The 20,242-nt window shown below is 31.8% G+C and overlaps 1 protein-coding gene across 1 annotated transcript in view; it reads left to right on the top strand.

Moving 5' to 3' along the window:
• The first annotated feature begins 12,472 nt into the window (after positions 1-12,472).
• The window catches only part of LOC119832521 (sulfotransferase 1E1-like), a 13,728-nt gene continuing 5,958 nt past the window's right edge, over positions 12,473-20,242 (top strand). The window contains exons 1-2 of the mRNA XM_038356181.1: positions 12,473-12,554; positions 19,660-19,794. Of these exons, the coding sequence (XP_038212109.1) occupies positions 12,473-12,554; positions 19,660-19,794 (217 nt within the window). The remainder of the gene's footprint in view (positions 12,555-19,659; positions 19,795-20,242) is intronic.

Below are 20,242 nucleotides of genomic sequence, written 5' to 3'. Positions count from 1 at the left end.
ACAGCATCAATACCGGACAGTCACGTGCTTGGTGTCTCAACCCCAGAACCTTTTTGCAAAATTAGTAAATGTTTTTTCAATTTATTTTTGAAACCTAATACGTTTTTGTTTTAATTATTGATTACAATGGTTTAGATCAGTCAAACAGACACACGTAATTAAATCTGGTACATATATTTATTATTAAGAATCATATCTCATTCATATCATAATAGCATATCTATGTTGTACGAATGATGTAAGGATTCGGTAACCAATTGTCTTTTATCTTTAACTAGGCATTTTTACCTATTTTCAAACGACTTCAAAGAAGTAAAAGATTCCAAATGCATTTTTTTTTCTTAATTTTATCACTACACATAGTGGGTGAACCGATTTTGATGATTCTTTCTTGATTTGAAAGTGGGAGTCCCATTTAGTGTTTTAGTCCGGTTTAGCTTTTTATTCGACATAATTATTTATTTTAAAGGTCTATTCGTCGATATTATGGTACATTATTACTGTAAATATAGTAATGCAATATATAAAGTAAGGCAATTATACAAGTTTTTATTGGGTTTAGCTGATTCATTAAAAAAAAATTATAAATGATTCATTATTCAATGAGAGATATCCTTAACCACACTTATAGTAAAGACTAGCTGTTCACCCCGGCTTCGCCCGTGGTACGCATACATAGACTATCAAACAGTGATGGTGCAGCTTTCTAATGGTGAAAGAATTTTTTAAATCGGTCCAGTAGTTCTTGAGTTTATCCTAAACAAACAAACAAAATAAAATGAGAATTCTTCCTCTTTATAATATAATGTAGACAATCATCATTTATAATTCTACAAATATCTTGTTCATTGATTTGCTAGTGACATATATCAATACATACCAATAATAAATTTGGATTAATGCCTTAAAGTAAATATTTCTTTGACATGTCATGTCATGTGATTCGATTAAAATTAATAAATTTGAGTAAAACAACATAGTAGGTTATTATTACCACACATAAATCTTGTGTCCTTCGTTTCTGGTAGATTAGGACACATCAAACGTGTTCATTAAACGCAGATATGACAATAAAATGTGTATTAAATGAAATTCTAAAACAAACGTGCACCCGAAGTATTTTAATTAAATGCTAACTTCGCAAATCTGTCGGATACAGCGCCAGCTTAGTGCTAGCTCAAACTATTTTCTTCATTAAATACCTTGCTATGAGCTATTTTATTAAGATTCAATTAAGTACGATCTTGTTACTTGCTCGCCATCTTTGTTAGTGAAAACTTGTGACCCTTTGTGTGGTATGAGGCAGATGATATTTGATTATTTTTTATGTCATAGCGGGTTACTGAGCTGGTGGTTCGCCTGATGGTAAACGATCACCACCGTCCAATAAGATTCACAAAGGAAGTGTGGGGTATGAGATAAGGATTGAAGGCTGGAAAGAAGGAATGGACTGGGAAGAGCGAGAAAAAGGAAACGGGCCTCCGGCTACCCCACTCACCTTACGCAACACAGTAGCATATTATTATTTCACGCCGGTCTTCTGGAGGTGTGGTACTTCCCTGGTGCGAGCTGGCTCAATTCATGCTCGTTAACCATATTTATGGGTACAATATAGCTTCCTGAATCTTATCTTTTTTTATTTACAAAAGTTTGTAGAATTACCAGGTAATTGTTCCTAATTAATAATAAACATATGCCCTCTTTTGCCGTCTAAATTAGAAATCCAGGATCGTCTAGGTATAGATCTTCACGTTCAGTTATTTCCAATTAAGAACCTTGGCGAAAGTTAAAGACGTAACATACAAACCTTATTGTTTTTGGGTTAATTTCTGAGAGGGTGTTAAAATAAAGTATCCACGAACACCTACAGTTAAAGAAGATAATAAACTCAGGCACAAGCCTATAAAAAGAGCCTTTACGTGCCTAAAAGGTTGGAAAAGTGCTTGCGATATTACTATTGTAGCGAGCGTAGCACTTAACATCAGGTGACCTATATGCCCTGAAAAGAAAATAGATCAGTGAAACAGATGCAAATTAACCAAGTGGGGATTAGGAAACATTTACCTCGTATTTTTAAAAGGCATATAAGTTAATATGAAAATTATAGCATTACTACACTTTATTAAGTTTATATGCCAACGGTTAAGGAGGTTTATTGTATACTCTAGAGTAAGATGTGTTTTATATTTTGACTAGCGGTCCGCCCTAGCTTCGCACGTGGTACATATATAGCCTATAACCTTCCTCAATAAATGGGCTATCTAACACTAAAAGAATTATTCAAATCGGCCCAGTACTCAAACTCTTCAGATTTATAATCTATACTAATATTATAAAGCTGAAGAGTTTCTTTGTTTGTTTATTAGAACTATAGGCTATATATGTACCACGGGCGAAGCCGGGGCAGACCGCTAGTATTAGTATCGATTTGAAGATGTTATTTTAAATCTATTCATTTATACGATTCTTTATTGTAAAATTGAAATTACCCGCAGCTATCTTTTTTATCATCGGCAAAATGTTAGCTAATTTTATTAGATACTAGCTGCGCCCCGCGGTTTCACCCGCGTAAGACCGTATCCCTTAGGAATATCGGGAAAAAAAGTTGCCTATATGTTATTTCAGTTGGCCACCTGTCCACGTACCAAATTTCATTGCAATCGGTTAAGTAGCTTTTGCGTGAAACAGCAACACACACACATCCTTACAAACTTTCGCATTTAAATTATTAGTAGGATTACCGGGATGATAAAGTGAACCCGATGCGAGTTAGTTATACAGACACTGATACTGAAATACTGATAAAACTTATTATTAACTTAAGAGTTTGTATAGATAATATGATATATAACAATATCTATTCGAATGCCTGAAATATGGTACCTAAACGATTACAGCCAGTTATGACACAATATAGGCATTTATCCTAATACCTTGCATGCAGAACGACCTCAATATCTAGACGCTGATTTTAGATACCGTTAATATTTAGTACTAGCTTTCCGCCCGTGGCATCGACTGCATAGTTAAAAGACCTATATAAATGTTTCAGTGCGCACAAAAGTAGTCTATGTTACTCGAAAATCATACCGTAAAGCGTTTCGTCGATTTTACGGTATGATTTTCGTTTATATACTGTTGCGAGAGGAAAGAAATACTAAGAATCAAACAAATTCATAAACTCTAATAAACATTAACACACTCATAGTTATATACGCTATAATTATAGATATTTAAGTGAATACCCTAGGATGCCTAGGGGACAAATTGTGTAACAATTGACCATAATTGCTGATGTAATTAATTTGGTTGAATTGTCCAATGTTGTTGGCATCAGTAACACGTGTCAAATTATAACTGTCTTGAAGATGTGCTGTACCTTCTAGTAATTACGTTGAGGACTTGCGGTTGTCTATCGGCTAACCAAGCTTTGCTAAACAGCTGATTATATTGTTACGTAATGAGCTATTATGTTAGTTTTGCCCAGTCCATAGACAAGAGGTTCTGTTCAATGATTGTGCAGGAATATTAGCTATAATATCTTTGTTTAAGTGATTTTTGTAAAATAAACATTGCGAAGTTTTAATTGTATTCACCGATAAAAATCCTTTCTTTTAATGTTCCCTTGATATGATTATTTAATATTCTTCGATATTTTTGTTATAATATAATTTCTTTAACGCACTGACAGTGGATTAAAATAATTCAGATGATAAAAATTGTAGAGGTTGGTATTTCTTTTTAATAAAATAATAAAATGAAGGTGCCAATTGGCGATTTTTTTTATAGTAGTAGACCAACATTAGATTCAACTTACTTTTACAGCCTTACTTTTTTCTAAGATTCCTCATTATTTTGTGTATTATAAAAAAAGCAAGTCTATCTTTTTTCCCGGTTCCACAATGATATATCTGAAGCCGAGTTAAGCCAAGTGACATCAGCAATATCAAGTGTATAATATGATATCGTTGACCCAACCCTCAATCCCTAACCCCTAACCCATAAACTCTTATTTAGCAGACTTGAGTTATACCGGGGCATGACCGCAAGATGTGGCGAGCGGCCAACGGCACACTGTTTGAACTTCAATAAATATACGAGTCTTAGATGACAAAGCGTTATTAGAAACATGTTATTGGAAATATTGTGCATTTTATTTATATGCTAAGTCCGCCCCGGCTTCACCTGCGGTACGTTTTCCCTCCATTACATCGTGCCTTAATAAAAAACACATTTGTAAAACTATGTGTTTGATTGCGCTTATTTAAGGATTACTGGACCGATTTCAATGAAGTCTTACCATGAGATAGGTACGTGATCTCTGAGTGCTACAGGCTATACACGTAATGTGGGCGAAGCCAGGGCGAACCGCTAGCAGATAATATATAGAGCTACTTTAACACAAAAGTCAGTACTTTTAAAACGATCCAGATTGCATTTATATGGCGTCTATCTTAACATAAAATGTCTGTGACAAGGGTTCTGTTTTTCCCTTAGGATCTGTAATAAAACGTAATATTTGTGATAAGGGATCAAAGATTAAAAGGCTTGTTTTATATGAGGTGTCATCATTTTGGTATGCGTTTATTCACTCTATATATGTATGTTTTGGAAAATGGTTAAAATTTTGTTGAGGTTATTGAATTTATCCTTTTGCCAAAGGGAGCTATCATGTAGTTAATAACTGTCAATTCATTACCGGAGCGGTTTTTTGAGTTGATTTTATCCAAGATAAGCGGTACCTATTCTTAAAAAAAAATATACAAAATTAGTAATAATCTAAAATAATCATATAACCTTTTAAAGATTTTACATTTTTTTGTAAATCGTGTTAACAAGATAAGCGGTACCTATTCTTAAAAAATTATAAAATTAGTAACAATCTACAATAATCGTCATATAATCTTTTAACGATTTAACTTTTTTTTTAGCTATTTTTTTGTAAATCGTGCTAAAGCGAGCTTTTAGATGTTTTTGAATAAGACTTTGTTAATAACGTGCCACGTTGTTTGTCTGCGATGAATTCCTCAACCGATTTAAATCAAATTTGATTTACCTGGGCGTAAAAATACCTGGGCGGAGCCGGGGCGTGCAGCTTGTTGAAATATATCTTACTTAACATACAAAACAAAGGCAAAAGCCTTAACCATTACGTATTCCATAGCAAAGCGCTGAAGTGCGAGTAATTAGATGAACTTCTAGAAGATACTGAGCGCGCAGAATCGCTTGCCATACAACCAATTTAATTCACCACGAACAGTTTCAAAGTGAACTCAATTACAAGCTCGTAAAACACACAATAGCGACGCAGGTGTTTCAGTAAGATTGTCAAAGAATATCTCAAGTTAAGAGTGGTTTCAGTTCGGAAATCAGATGAGTGGGAACGCACGTAAATTAGTTTGTGAGATTGGCCATCTCAAGTGGAAATATGGCGCCTGTCCAGCAAAGTTGGCGTCTTCATGGGACGGTATATAAATTGCTTTAGCAATATAAAGTTGAAAACTTTAAGTCGCTCGTAGATTTTATTGGCCTGAAGTGTTTTTAGAATTGAATATTGGTTTTGAATGCTTAATTTATTGTATTGGTAATGTTGGAGTGTGCAGAAGGATGTTTCCCACAGAATTTGTTAGTTTATGAATATATTTTTTACAGTCAGCTACACTAAAATATAAATGATATATTTCTTAATATAATTTGTCATTCCCTTGTGGTCTATTAGGCATAAGATATAATTTTGGCCAGCCGCCATAACATCTTTGCAGTTTGCAGTTTAACTTCAAAGAGACTGATGAATGGTGAGACAGACGACCTTTGTTATGGTTCTTCGTCTGTATTAGTTACATAACATTCCTGTATCTAAGTCTTCATATAAATAAAGAGAACTGAATTATTTAATCAATTGCGTACATTTGATAGAGCTTGCACTATGTCCTAGCTAATTTGGTGAAAATATAAATCTGTAAGGGCTGGTTTCACAGCTTCTTTGTTTATTCGGTTAGCTGATCGGTTATTTAAATTGTAAATTACTTATAAAACTTCTTTAAAAAGTGTAAAATGGTTATATTATCAGCACACCATGAAACCGGCTCTAAAACTCGTAAAAATATACACAAATGTTCTCGAATATCCTATCATACTAATATTATAAATGCGAAAGTTTGTAAGGATGTGTGTGTGTTTGTTGCTTTTTCAAACAAAAACTACTGAACCGATTGCAATGAAATTTGGTATGTAGATAGCTGGACAACTGGAATAGCATGTAAGCAAACTTTTATCCCGATATTCCTACGGGATACGGACTTACGCGGGTGAAGCCGCGGGGCACAGTTAGTATTATATAAACAAGACATAGAGTTTCTTGTCGGCTCTTCATAAGCGCTTCTAAAGAAATTTAGCTGGATAAATAGATCTTAAAATTTGAGTTTATGTTATTATATACACTTATGTATAAAAAATTTCAATACTCCAACGTGTCCAAATTCTGGAAATATCACCATTTATATATAATCTTTGTTCATATTAATGAAAATGACTGTGCAATTGAATCAAAACATAACTACCCATAAGAAACAAACCTTAACCCATAAATCTATATTTATTAAATAGTCTACTTGTCTTGTGAACTAGAAATAATTTAAAAAGGTTTAATGGGTAAATTATCAAATATTTCCCAATTGATATAAGAAATATTAGAACATTTTTGTCATAGAGCTACAGGAAACTAGAAAAACACAATACATAGATTGTACTATTTTTTCATATAGTAGTATTTAAGTTGTTTTATTTGTGGCAAGATTTGGTGATAATGTAGGCGCCATCATAAAAGCCTCTGAATCAGTCACCAATATTTGGAATTTGCGATGATTATACGTGAAAATAATAATGTATTGTGCCAGATCCCTGTATCGATAAGGCCTCTTGAGTGAGTTATCTCTGATTCATAACGTATGAATCATCAATTCACTAGACGTATCGATGTATGAGTGAGACACTGAAGTTCGTGTTTTAGTCAGGAATTTCAATTCTTTTTTTATGTGATAGTAGACAAAGGAGCTGGTGGATCGCCTTATGGTGAGCGACCAGCAACACCTATAACCATTTGCTTTGGTGGATGAGGAAATGATTTATGGAAGGTATAAAGGAATGGACTAGGAAGGGTAAGGAAAAGGATGCGGGCCTCCACTTACCAGATGAGACACAGTAGCATGGTACTATTTCACGCCCATTTACTGTGGTACCTTCCCCGGTGCGAGCTGGCCCAATTCGTGCTGACGCATGCTCGACTCACGCAATATTCTAATGCAGTTATATTGTCGTATCTTTTTACCTATTCGTGTGTTGAACGAAAAAAAAATTATATTAAATAGTAAGAAATGTCTTAAAACGGTAAATGAAAACATCGTGAGGAAACCGGTATATCCAATGTCAAAAGTTCGACGACATGTGACATCTGCCAATCCGAACTTGGCCAGCGTGGTGGATTATGGCCTGAACCCTCATAGCAGGCATGTGTCCGAGTAGTGGGAACATGTATGGGCTGATGATAGTAAGAAATGTCGGATGTAAATAAAGCGCTCCTCGACTCTGGAGGAATATCGTCTCCTGTCTTCTCTGTAAAGGGACACGTCCTCAGACAGTAAATGTTAAATGTCAAGTCAACGAAACGTATAAGGTGCAATGTTCCTAAATAAATATATAGTTTTGAGTAGGCGAAACATTTTTAATGAAACACACAGAAACAGCGCTAATGACTCATGACGTGACTTCAGTCACCAGTCAATTTAATTATTAAAAATTAGGTTAAAAGTTCGATACTAAAGATTTAATTTAAATTAAATACAAATAACAGATTAAGAACATGTTGGTTTATTTGTGATAAAATCATTTGTGTGATAACATTATGTTCAGTACAATCCAAGAAATGTGTAGAATTATTTTTCACATTGTGAACAAGATCAAATTTAAATTGGATTACCAGCTTTAGCTTTACAATAAAGAATCATCAAAATCAGCTAACCCAGTTAAAAGTTATAAGTAGGATTTAGAACCTCCTTCTTTTTCCGAAGGCGGTTGAAAAAATCACAGTAATCATTGCCCATTTATTTATATTGTAAATTCATTATTATTTTAAATTCATCTTTTTTTAATGTAAACAACATCTTTTATGTTTCAATTGTTACGTTGCTTCCGTTTGGAATTGTTTCTAAATATGTGTAAGGGATATCTAAAGTTAAAAGTAAATTATCTATCTATATAAATAAAAATGGATCGTCAAAAGTGTTATGTAGCATCAAACTCGAGAACGGCTAAACCAATTTGGTCAATTTCTTTTTAATGTTTTTATTTCGACTCAAGGAAGGTTCTTATGGAGAGAAAAAACTTACCGGGTGAAACCGGGGCGGACCGCTTGTAATAAATGAATAAATATTTAATCTACATTGTATTCTTAAAAAAATCTATTCTATCTTTACTCCATAGCATACGGCAAAGACGTTTCCCTCGCCTGTTCCTATAACGGATATTGATGGGGTTTTTTTATTAGATAGAGTAGAGAAATGTATATGTATAACAACATCTATTAAACCTCTCCGAATCTAACGCATGCGAAGCCGCGGGCAAAAGCTAGTTACCTATAATTGAATTAGAGAAATGTTATCTAGTTATTCTGTTACTTTCTCAGTTAATTCACTACAATGCTACCGAATTAGCCTTCATGGAAAAATGGAAACTTATTCCGTTATCTATTTAACATTAATTACAATAGTAGTCTGTATTTAGCACACGATAACACTAATTTCGTGTGTAATTTAATGGATATAATATAGTTTAGAGGGAATTGAGGTGAACTGGATGCTTTTTAATCGACGATTGCAAAACGTTGGCGTTATTTGATGTAACCATTAGTTAAAATATCGAAGTTTTATTTAAAATATTAATTCATTCATTATGTGTTACAGATAACGTAGAATGTATGAGTACAAATTTATGAAAAAGGGATTTTCAATACCCCATTTTTTTATAATTACCTTCTGTTTTCTACGATCTATCTACCTCCACGATTGATTTTTCAAGATTCAAACTAAGATCCAAATTTACATTAACACACTTCTTACAGTGTGACTGTACTGTATATGCTATATAATATAATGCCTAAATTTCATTTTATGTCCATTCAACCTAGAGATCCCCAAGAAAAAATATTTAGGCACGCGTTTTAGTAACCTTCGCTCAGTTATATAGATATATTTAAAATTATACAGTTTAATGATTAATAATAGTAAGTGTTATACTTTACAAGAGGTCCGCCCCTGCTTCGCCCGTGGCTTATACAGTACACAGGGATCACGTACGTATCCAATGGCAATAGAATTCGAAATCGATTCAGTAGTTCGAGAGATTAGCGCGTTCAGACTAACAAAGTCTTTAACTTCATATTATTAAGATATAAGTGTAGTAATATATCATGAAATGTAAGTATATGATGCGTTTAGTGGTGAATTAAGATGGTATACGTAACATGTCATTTTAAGTGTAATTGTTTAAGCTTTGATTTAATATGTTTGTTAATTTGTGTTTTTTATAAATATAGATTATATCATCAATTGATCAACATAGTAGATATATATGTGAGACAATTTTTTTTGTAAGTTACTGAGTATCAATAAAAAATTATGGATGTATTAGCTACAATCCGCAGCGTCACTCGCGTGGTACCCGGGGAAAAAAGAGCCAATGTTCTAATCCATATGGCCTATATTTTTTACATTAACAAACATCCATACATCCATCCATCCATCTATACTTACAAAACTTCGCGTTTACATATTAGTAAAATATTATGTTTATAATAATTAAAATACAAAACTAAATTTTGAAACAGAAACAAAAAACTACGAATTAATCAAAATTGTAGAATGTTAGATTGTATCTTTAGTTAATATTATAAAGACTTTTGTGTGTTTGTAAAGAACCGATTATAAAAAATTCTTTCAGTAACAGAAATGACATAAGCAATTTTTTTATCCCGTTGACACGTAAAAAAATAATAGTATAAAATATTTTTTGTATTCTTTTGCATATTTATACTACAACTATCATGATTGTTCATAATAATTAATACTACACTACGCTTGCCATACAAATTCCAGCGTAGTCTTAAAAACGTGATTCAATAATTAATCTAATTAACACGAAAACTAAGAGCAGGCATACTCATGAGCCGATTCTTGAGTAGTCTTTAATTTTGAATAGTAATATACACAACCGGCTTTGCTCGCGACGTATTAAAACAATAATTGCCTTATAACTCTTTAATCTATTACTATACTAAACTACTGGCATATAATTTTAATAGTTATCAACTGACTTGAAACAAAGGAGGTTCTGAATTCGACTGATTTTTTTTTGTGTTTACTACCTCATAACTTTGTACTGAGTGAAACTATTTTAATGATTATTTTCTCATATGAATGCTGGTGCCTTCTGTGTCGTTCCTTTTAATGTGATCTAGTTTTGACAATATGAAAATGATAGAGTTTTCAGTTTAAAATAATCATGTTATATATGAGTCTATACGCTCCAAATAACTGTTTGCACACCTATACAAGCTAGGATTATAGCAATAAGAAACTGTAGGATAATAGTCGCGTAAAATCCAACGCTAAAATATATCACGTAATATTTCCTCGCCTGATAGTGTTGTTATAATCCAGTGACGCTGCATGACTTGGGTAAATAATAGTGACTTTTCCTTCTGGGTGATTGTTTTACCTCTTAAGACAGTTCATAGATACTCTGCGTATTAGTGTGGTTTGGTTGGGTATTTTAATACAGTTAATAAATTTATGTGAAATAATAGAAATATAATAATGGAAAACATGCAAAATTAGTACATAAATAAAAAAATAAATAAATAATTAGTACTGGCCAAAAAACTGTGAAATAAAAACTAGTGTAAAATAAAAAAGTAGCTGTTTCCGATTCCCGCGCTTTACATAGCGCTGGTGGAAAATAAAAAAATATCTAAGATCGAAGTAAAATCGCTATTGTAAAATAATTTTAAATTTGGAATGATTTTTTTAAATATTAATTATTATTTGTTTTGTAAGTTGTGATGTTAAGTGATGCGTTTTTGTAGTTTTAGTTAAATTTAATAAAATTCACAGCGTTTTTTAAATGGTGTTGTGTTCGTGTCGAAATAATTTTTCATACTCTCTTAGAATTACACATATCGTGTTATTATCAGGTAAAGGGCTTTTTATAATACATAGTATTTTTACTATATATTTCTAATTTTTTATTTAAAATATAATGTTACGTTAATATTTGAATATTTTATTTGTATTCTCTCGTAAATTACAATGAACCTAGATTAATATATCTTGTGATACTTTTACCACATATAATGTTTTATGACAGTAGATTAACTATATTAATTTTGTGTTTATTGCTTATTGAATTTATGTCAGAAAGGATGAGTCACTCATTGTTTTGACGATGCTGACCTGATAGCAATTTGCACTTAGGCTCAAGGTCATGCTAGGTTAGGCTTAGGCTGTCTAACGTAGGAGTCAGAAAGCCGACCACGACTTGGCCCACAGATTTTATAATAAGTGAGAAATTTATATGACCCATAACCTGTGAATTCCCGTTACCCCTTGTGGGTGCAAATGCATTAAGCAACTGTTTCACTGATCGATTTTCTTTATTGTGAATTCGGTGATCAAGCTTCTCTGTCCTGTGAGACTAGAAATAGTTTCTTTGGTAGCCTCCACCGTAAAAAAAAACCCCGGCCATCTCAGTTTTACGCCCTCGCGTTAACCATTATGCGAAGAGGCCCCATACCTAAGATGGGGACAAAATTTCTCCAATGAGAGATAATTTTCATTGAATATTTGGTAGACTCGGATGTAATGACCTGATTCATGCTTACTTATCGTAGTTTAATTTGTTATGTTAGTTAACATGTTTTTGTTATTATCATGTGTTTGATATATGAATCATTTTGGTTTCCTTCATCATTGTAGTTTATTATATGATAACTATGAAGGATAATTAAAAAAATATATTTCCTAACATTTGCCATAGATTGTATATCCACTATAGATTAGAAAATGTTTCGGGTTAATTGAATGAAGAGGTTAGAAGTTATTTTTTACAACCTTCGACTAAAGGTTAGGAACAATATTACTTTTAAAAACGATGAAAATAAAAATGATCAGATTTTTAAAATAGTTTAACGTTAACGATTCTTTTCAGGCATGTAATATAATTTGATATAATTAAACGTTTTATTGTTATTTATGTGGATATTCAAACCTATTCACTGGGTATTTGTATCGTCCCACATAATACCGATTTTAACAAATTATCGGCGAGCGATTTATCTTACTTGATCCGTATCGATTCATAGATAAGATTGTTCGTGTGTTACCAGTTGGTGGTGCGCAGGCAGTGGGTTTTGGACATCGACATGGCGCCGCTGTTGGAATTGCCTTATGACATACAAAATGTTACACCTGAAGAAGATAAAATTATTAAGAAGTGCTTGATCGGTGCGTATTGGTTTTTCTATGCGATTTTATGAAAATTTGTGTTTTTTATATAATTGCTATTACTGTTTATATAATACGCGATAGTAAAATAATAATGTATGCAATAACGTAATAAATATTAAGGTTATATTAATTGTGAGGAAAAGGTTACAGATTCTATAATGTTTCTAAGTAATTAATAATTTGTTTTAATTTTACGCCAATGTTAAGCATAAACCGCTGAAAATGTAATTTAATGAATATTCATTCAAAAAAAGTCAAAACTATTTTCTAAATGTTATGTTAAGGTTTAAAGGGTTTCATTAATTGCTATTAAATCATCTCAGTAATAATAAGCTATAATAGTAATATAAGTTTATATATAGGCATATAATACATAAATAGGTTTCCTTGGAAGGGCAGTTTCACCTAGTATTGATAACTGACACACATACAATCGAGATTTCGGTCACCTAAATTTATTAATTCAGGACTTTTAATACACATTTATTAGTTATATGTTACGTATAAGCAACAGGCATTTTATATCTGTTTGCTAAAGGAAGAAAATAGCGCAATCACAGACAAAATAATAGCAATAAAGTATTTTTAACCTCTGAAGAAAAACGGAAGAGATTTTGTCGAGTTTGTGTGTATGGATAATGAGCTCGAGGGTATTTGATTTTAATTTTATTTACTTGTTTATTTCAACGTTAGTCAACATTATATCGAAGCGAAATATCAAAGTATAATATACAAGTGAAGAGTGATCTGGTATATTCTAGGGAACCGCGCTTCATATTAGGTCACATCTTGGCTTCAGACCACCAATAAAAAACATAAGTTTAATAACCACAACTAATTTAGAAATTAAAAACCTTTTAACGGATTTTAAACGCGATTTATTCATTATATTACGTGGTCACGGGGAGACTCTCGCCACGCTCGCTGTCCAGGTGTTCGGAACGCGTTTAAAATCCGTTAAAAGGTATAATGCTCGCGTAAAATCAAACACACGAAAAAACTAACCACAGCTCATGTCACAGTTCCTTTTTTTAGTGTTTTTTTTTCTCATATTCTGTACTACATGTTCTGTAGTACTGTGGTCTGAACTTAATTGATGTAATGTTTATTTAAAAGCACGTCAAAGGAAGTATATTCCAATGATCAAGTGTTTGATCATATTTGTTTGAGTTTCGCGTTTTATCGCATATTTAGGAAAACAGTAATGTTCACGTGATGAAGTGAAGCTTCTTAAATAAATAAACACAATTCTTATTCCGTTTACGCCACGTCTCTCTCGATTAACGAAATGTATCTGTTTATTTTATTTATATTCTCTGAATTTTTGTTCAATTTATTGGACACCAAATGTAGATCGAATTTTACTTAATAAATCGTTGTGTAATTTTAAACATGTTATATAGTATGCCAAGTGTTATAACCGAGATTTTTTAATTAAAGGATAAGTTATTTATTTATATTTTATTCGTCTTTATTTATGATAGGCTATGCAACTGTATGGATATACATTTCTATTCCTTATAAAATATTCAAACTCCTTGGAATTATTTGAATGTTCATGTTTGTTTACGGAAGATAAAATTAAAAACAAGCCAGCTAGCTTATTATGACAACTCTTTTAATAATACCTAGAAGTGATTCTTATCATAATAAAAATCATTAATTTAACAATACAGCAATTATACATGAATCAAAATATAGACCCCAGACTCTTAACATAGTTATCGCTGTGTTTCAGGGGTATGTGTATGTATTATTATAATTGCATTAAATAATTACAATTTTACTACGGAGCAACGAAAAGCGTCAAGGAAACATATTGTCTCATGATTGAATTAAAAAAAATTATCAAATACGAAATTGTGTTTCTTTGACTTTATTCCAAGTTGTTAAGAAGCGATTATATGATATGATTTTTGAGTCTGGAGATAGATAGGAGACTGTATAGTGTCATAGGCTCTTCAATTTAGAAACTTTTCGAACTGGTGGTAAATGTTAAAACTGTCATATAACGATTCAAAAGTGCTTCTATAAGAAGCCCAATTGATTAAATATATGTTTGAGAATGATTTTTAGTTACTATGCCCCACTTGGAGATACATTCACACCGTCACTTCGTTGTATAATCAACAAACATACAAACTTATTTGCAGTTAACAATTGTTCTAAGTTATTTTTACATATACCGACCGACTAGATCAATATCGATTAGATAGCTGATATACAGCTTATATCACCTCATTCCGTAATCCACAGATTAAATTCCTCTATATTCTCATGCGCTATTGAACTTTAAATATCATTTTGATAAATTAATAAAAGTAGGCGTAATGAATGTTTATCAAAAACATAATATTATTGTTGTGTTCGGCAGAAATAGCTGTAATGTTTTAAGTTTTAGATTTGAAAGAAATAGACATTTGACTCCACGAAAATACAATTAAAACGAGACAATAATTAAGCAGACATACCAAAACTATACACTAAAAATTTAATCCCCAAGAATATAATTAAAACAAAGAAAAATGGAAAGCATAAAGATTTGTTTTTTTATTTTATTTATTTATTTTTACTTACAAAGGTACCTTACAGCTTATTATAATTAAGAAACTATTAATTATTTTGTAACAAAACAATACGCCAATAAAAAGCAATAACAAGACGATTGTGACAAAGTAGGTTTATATATTTATACAATACTAGCTCCGGTTTCACCCGCGTAAGTCCGATAAAAAGTTGCCTATATGTTGTTTCAGTTGTCCAGCTATTTACGTACTAAATTTCATTGCAATCGGTTGAGCAGTTTTTGCGTGAAAGAGTAGCAAACATACACATCCTCACAAATTTCCGCATTTATAATATTAGTAAGATGAAGAATAACAAATGAGAAAAATGCACAAAAAAGAAATCGACTCAAATTATTGTTTTACGATACAGACGTTTAAATAAAAAACCGATAGACAGGGAGACAGGTAAAAACTAATTTAATTATTTCTAACAAAAAAATCGATACGTGAAATAAAAACTTATTACCATCTTAATATATAAAAATCCAGTGTCATGATGTATGTTCACAATGAACTCTTCACCAACTCAACCGATTTTGATGAAATTTGTCATTTTATGTATAATCTGGTCCTACTTAAGATATAGGATAGTTTTTATTTCGATTAATTATCCCAATAATTTATAATGTTAATGTTAATTATTACTCAGCCACAACAACCCGTGGCCGGGTATGCTAGTTTTTTATAAAGCATTGGGCGGGCGGATCTCAGATGAAAAATGGAAGTCAAATTCAAAAATATTCAACGCATTTGGTTTTTATTCACAGACTTTTATGAATCAGGTCAAATACGCTTAATTTATTTTTTATTAAATTACCTTTTAGAATTTAATTGAAGGTTATGAATTATATTTAATTAAAATTGATAATGAAACCTTTTAGTTCGATGTATTTAATGTTAAAATATAAAATCTACACTAAAAATAATTTTCTACACAAAACATTACTGAGTTGTTTGCATACCGGACTAATATTTGTGACTAATACTTGATTTATGTAGAGCTGGTATTTTCTTTCATATAAAAATAAAAAAAAGGTACTATGTCTAAGTTTGTATATGTTGATATGAATTATATAATTCTTTGAGAAAATGTATTATCACATTAAAATATTTAACTTATTAAACATGCATTTATATTTAATTTGTAATACGTGAGTTTATTCAAGTCCAGCATCTTAATAAGATCATTTTCGAATACATCCACTTCAAATATTGTTTTTGCAACAATAAGTAGCCTTACGGCGATCATCGCGTTCCATTTGTCAATACATCAAAATTTATCTTGAACTCTTGAGCGGTTAAAAAGTTATAAATAGACAATTTTTACTTTCGAAAACATTATGTAAGTGAGATTATACCGAAATGTGTGATATATAAGAAGGTACATAAAATATTTTATATGAAATATTTTTGTCCATCCATACCTTCAGCTTTGATAGATTTCGAATTTTAGAAATTAATACTAGGACTTCATTCACTGTAAGACGAAAGAAGCCAAGGGCCAAAATTCTTCAATTGTCTATTCTGTTAATAAAATAAATAATTCATTATTACCATAAATAGCAGGGTTCCTACATACACACAAAATACATAATATGATTGATTATGTCATGATTCATCTTAAACACTATCATTTGTTTTATCACTTCATAGCGATAAAGTTCAAACCGCATGTACGTATGTATGTACGCACTGCACGTATCCGCTGTCCCGCAAAACAGTTTAACACCAATTTCAAACAATTTGATAAGACAAGGGTATATAAATCTTCTATATATGTGCAGATAGTCAATACCTTTTACAAATTAAAAAATAAAGAAAATTTCATATGTTAGACCAAGCTTGTGGTTCGTCTGATGGTATGTGATCTACCGCCCATGATTTGCAGAGGTAAGGTCTGCAAACGTGTGCTTAAAAGGTGTGAGAGCTCACGAACCTTATCATACGAAACTCGTAGATAGCATTCGCATGTTTCTATGTCACGATGATCATTTGGGGTACTGGTGCGAATGGGCCAATTCGGATTTGGTGCCCGAAACGTACTTGACTCCCATATACAAACAGAATCCTTTCAACAATTAATACCACGTATGATAACAAACACATTTCTATATTTTTTTATTACTTTTAATCAGAAGAAATCCTACTCCTACTAATATTATAAATGCGAAAGTTTGTAAGGATATGTGTGTGTTGCTCTTTCACGCAAAAACTGCTGAACCGATTGCAATTAAATTTGGTACGTAGATAGATGAATAACTGCAACAACATATAGGCAACTTTTTATCCCAATGTTCCTACGGGATACGGACTTATGCGGGTGAAACCACGAGGCGCAGCTAGTATTTTATACGTAAGTTTGACATCCGTACATATTATGGTTAACATGAAATCGTGTATTACATAAGTATATCACGTGTTAACACAGCCAATATCAGTAGATAACAGTGAGATATGAAGATATTCGGATCAGGATGGACCTTGAGCTAAATAGCACCAGCGAAACGATGAGTTATTGTACATTTCTGTGCAAATTGTGTTAGAGTTGTTATATTTTGATATCAAATTTACCGTAAATATTCTAGTTCTTGTTTGAATCAATACCATGTATGTTAGAGAGTTTTACATTTGAAATAACTTCAACTATCTGTATTTGGTTTGAAAAACATTTACTTTAGATGGGAGATTAATTTGGATCTTAAAGTTATCATAAACACTCAATTATTGCATATTTTCTTATAATACAACGAAATTATAGATACCTTAAAAGTAATACGGTAGTATTCTTACTAAATTTGTCTGAATTAAAGCAATACCTTCAGCTATACGTTTGTATTTTGGTTTAAATAAAAACTATAGTCGATAAGTTTCGTTTCGTCAATGCACCAAATTAATTGTACTAAATTAATTACGTATAATCGCGCGATCAAAATTATATCCCACACGTAAAGACTATCTTTGAATATAATGCCTAAATTTTAAAATAACAATATCATTGTGATCGTATAATCCATTAATAAAATGTACTTCCATAATCTAGATAATATCTTAAGAGCGTTCGCACTCGGCTCTTTGAGATATATTAATTGATTATTAGTCAGGGCTCTGACGTTTTTTGTTTGGCGTCATTGATTGTGGTGGGAACTTATTTTGTATTTTTTCCAAAGCTGGCAAAGACAGAACGAGCGTTAGTTTACAGAGGTTAAAATGGAATTATACTTTTCAGTCATATATCGAATTTATAGAAGCTTTAGAAAATGTGATTAACTGTGTTGCCGTGAAATAGAATTGACATTATATCAATATAACATTTGTTTTAGGATCAGGACAACTGAATTAAACCCTAGTTTGTAAATTTAGTGTTCTGTGTAATTATTTATATACCTAGTTTCGCTAACGTTCTAAAAAATTAGAAAAACTGATAAAAACGATGTAAATCTAATATTTATCATAGAAATAATAGAATCGTATAATAATCATAGTAATAAGTAAAAGATAATGTTCTAATATTTGAGTAAATCTATTATTTTTAAGTCTGCAACACATTTTCAGAGACCTATGGAGATTCCCATGGGCTTGAATCGGCTCCCCATCAAGCGATTCCCATGCTAGAACCAAAAAAATAATCGTTACACAAATTACCCGAAAACCTATAATATGTTATAGGTTTAATTTACATCAAATGATAACGACGTAAAGCAAATAAATGGTATAAATATTTAAATATACATTTCGAAACGAACGTATGCATAAATTAGTGTTTTCACTATCACACGTTTCATACATAAAAGAGAAAGTTCAAAAACTAATTATTACTTAATTAAAAAAACATAAATGAGAGATAATAAAATCATCATAAAAGGTAGGGTATTAGGTTTCTCAGGACAAATGTACTCAATCCACTATCGATAATAATTATTGGATTTCCTTTATAACACTGATAAGCATATCAATGATTTATAATTGTAATAACACACGTTTTCATGCCTCCGTAATCATAAGAACAGATGAGTTCATAAGCACTTCAATTACCTGAACATTAGTCATCGTATGGCAGTCTGTTTACGAATTATAAGTTAATAGGAAGTTAATTACAAATTTGAACCTTATGTATCTGTGATTTCCTAATCTTATATCGGCCACACACTTGCACGAATGCGCAACCCACAAGAATAGCAAGAATGCTACGGAAAGTAGGTACACTTCTATAACCAAACTTTGCGATGTGTTTATTACAATACTGGAAAATTCCGATATAAGAGACTATTATTTATACTTATAACTCCAGTCTGAAATGACAGAGCCATAACTTTCCCACTCTGGAATTATTACTGCTTTAAGACGTCATGGTAATCCTTTTGAATACTAACTAGTCTAAATATAAAATTTATTGCACGTGAGTTACAATTGTAAACAAAAACACAATCTCTCCCAGAGTTTAACAAAATACATATTATATACTAAACGTTTGTATAAGTGTGAAGTATTGTCAGAAATAAGTCCATGTGAATTTATTTAATTTTAACAATTTATAGGTTATACAAAACCCTTCGTAAAATGCGGCAAGGCGGGCTACGTACTACCCGGCTCTTTCAAGAAGCAAGCGGAGGCGATTTACAACGTGCAAGTTCGCCCTGATGATATTTGGGTCATCACCTATCCTAGATCAGGTAATATTTTTCAATAAATATTTAAAAATGAAAAACAATATACATATAAAGCTTTTCATCCGCGGCTTCCCCCTCGTAGTCTAAAAAAACGAACAGATCAGAAGTTATTCCAGCATAGTTTCCGTTCCCGTCAGATTGTCAGTATAAAAACTTTTCCTAGTCCTTTTTTCGGGTCTCAAACTATCTCTGTACTAAAATTCATCCTGATCCTCAATAACCAACAACATCCTAATTTTATAGACTTGCCCTACAATCGTCACTCAAACGGACATGTGTCCTTTGCGAACCGAAGTTGCCTGTGTGGGGTGTGGGTGATAAGGGTCTTAATCTTCACTATATCACTACTACAAAGCCCCAATTATAAATTCAGTTGATCTGATGATGTTTCCCTACAACTTTATCTCATGCCAAAACCTTGGAACTTTCTAAACCTTTGTCTAGTTCTTAA

This window comes from Zerene cesonia, chromosome 15 (genome assembly GCF_012273895.1).
Source record: "Zerene cesonia ecotype Mississippi chromosome 15, Zerene_cesonia_1.1, whole genome shotgun sequence".
Classification (NCBI taxonomy): Eukaryota; Metazoa; Arthropoda; class Insecta; order Lepidoptera; family Pieridae; genus Zerene; species Zerene cesonia.
This window is presented reverse-complemented; position numbering and strand designations above follow the sequence as displayed.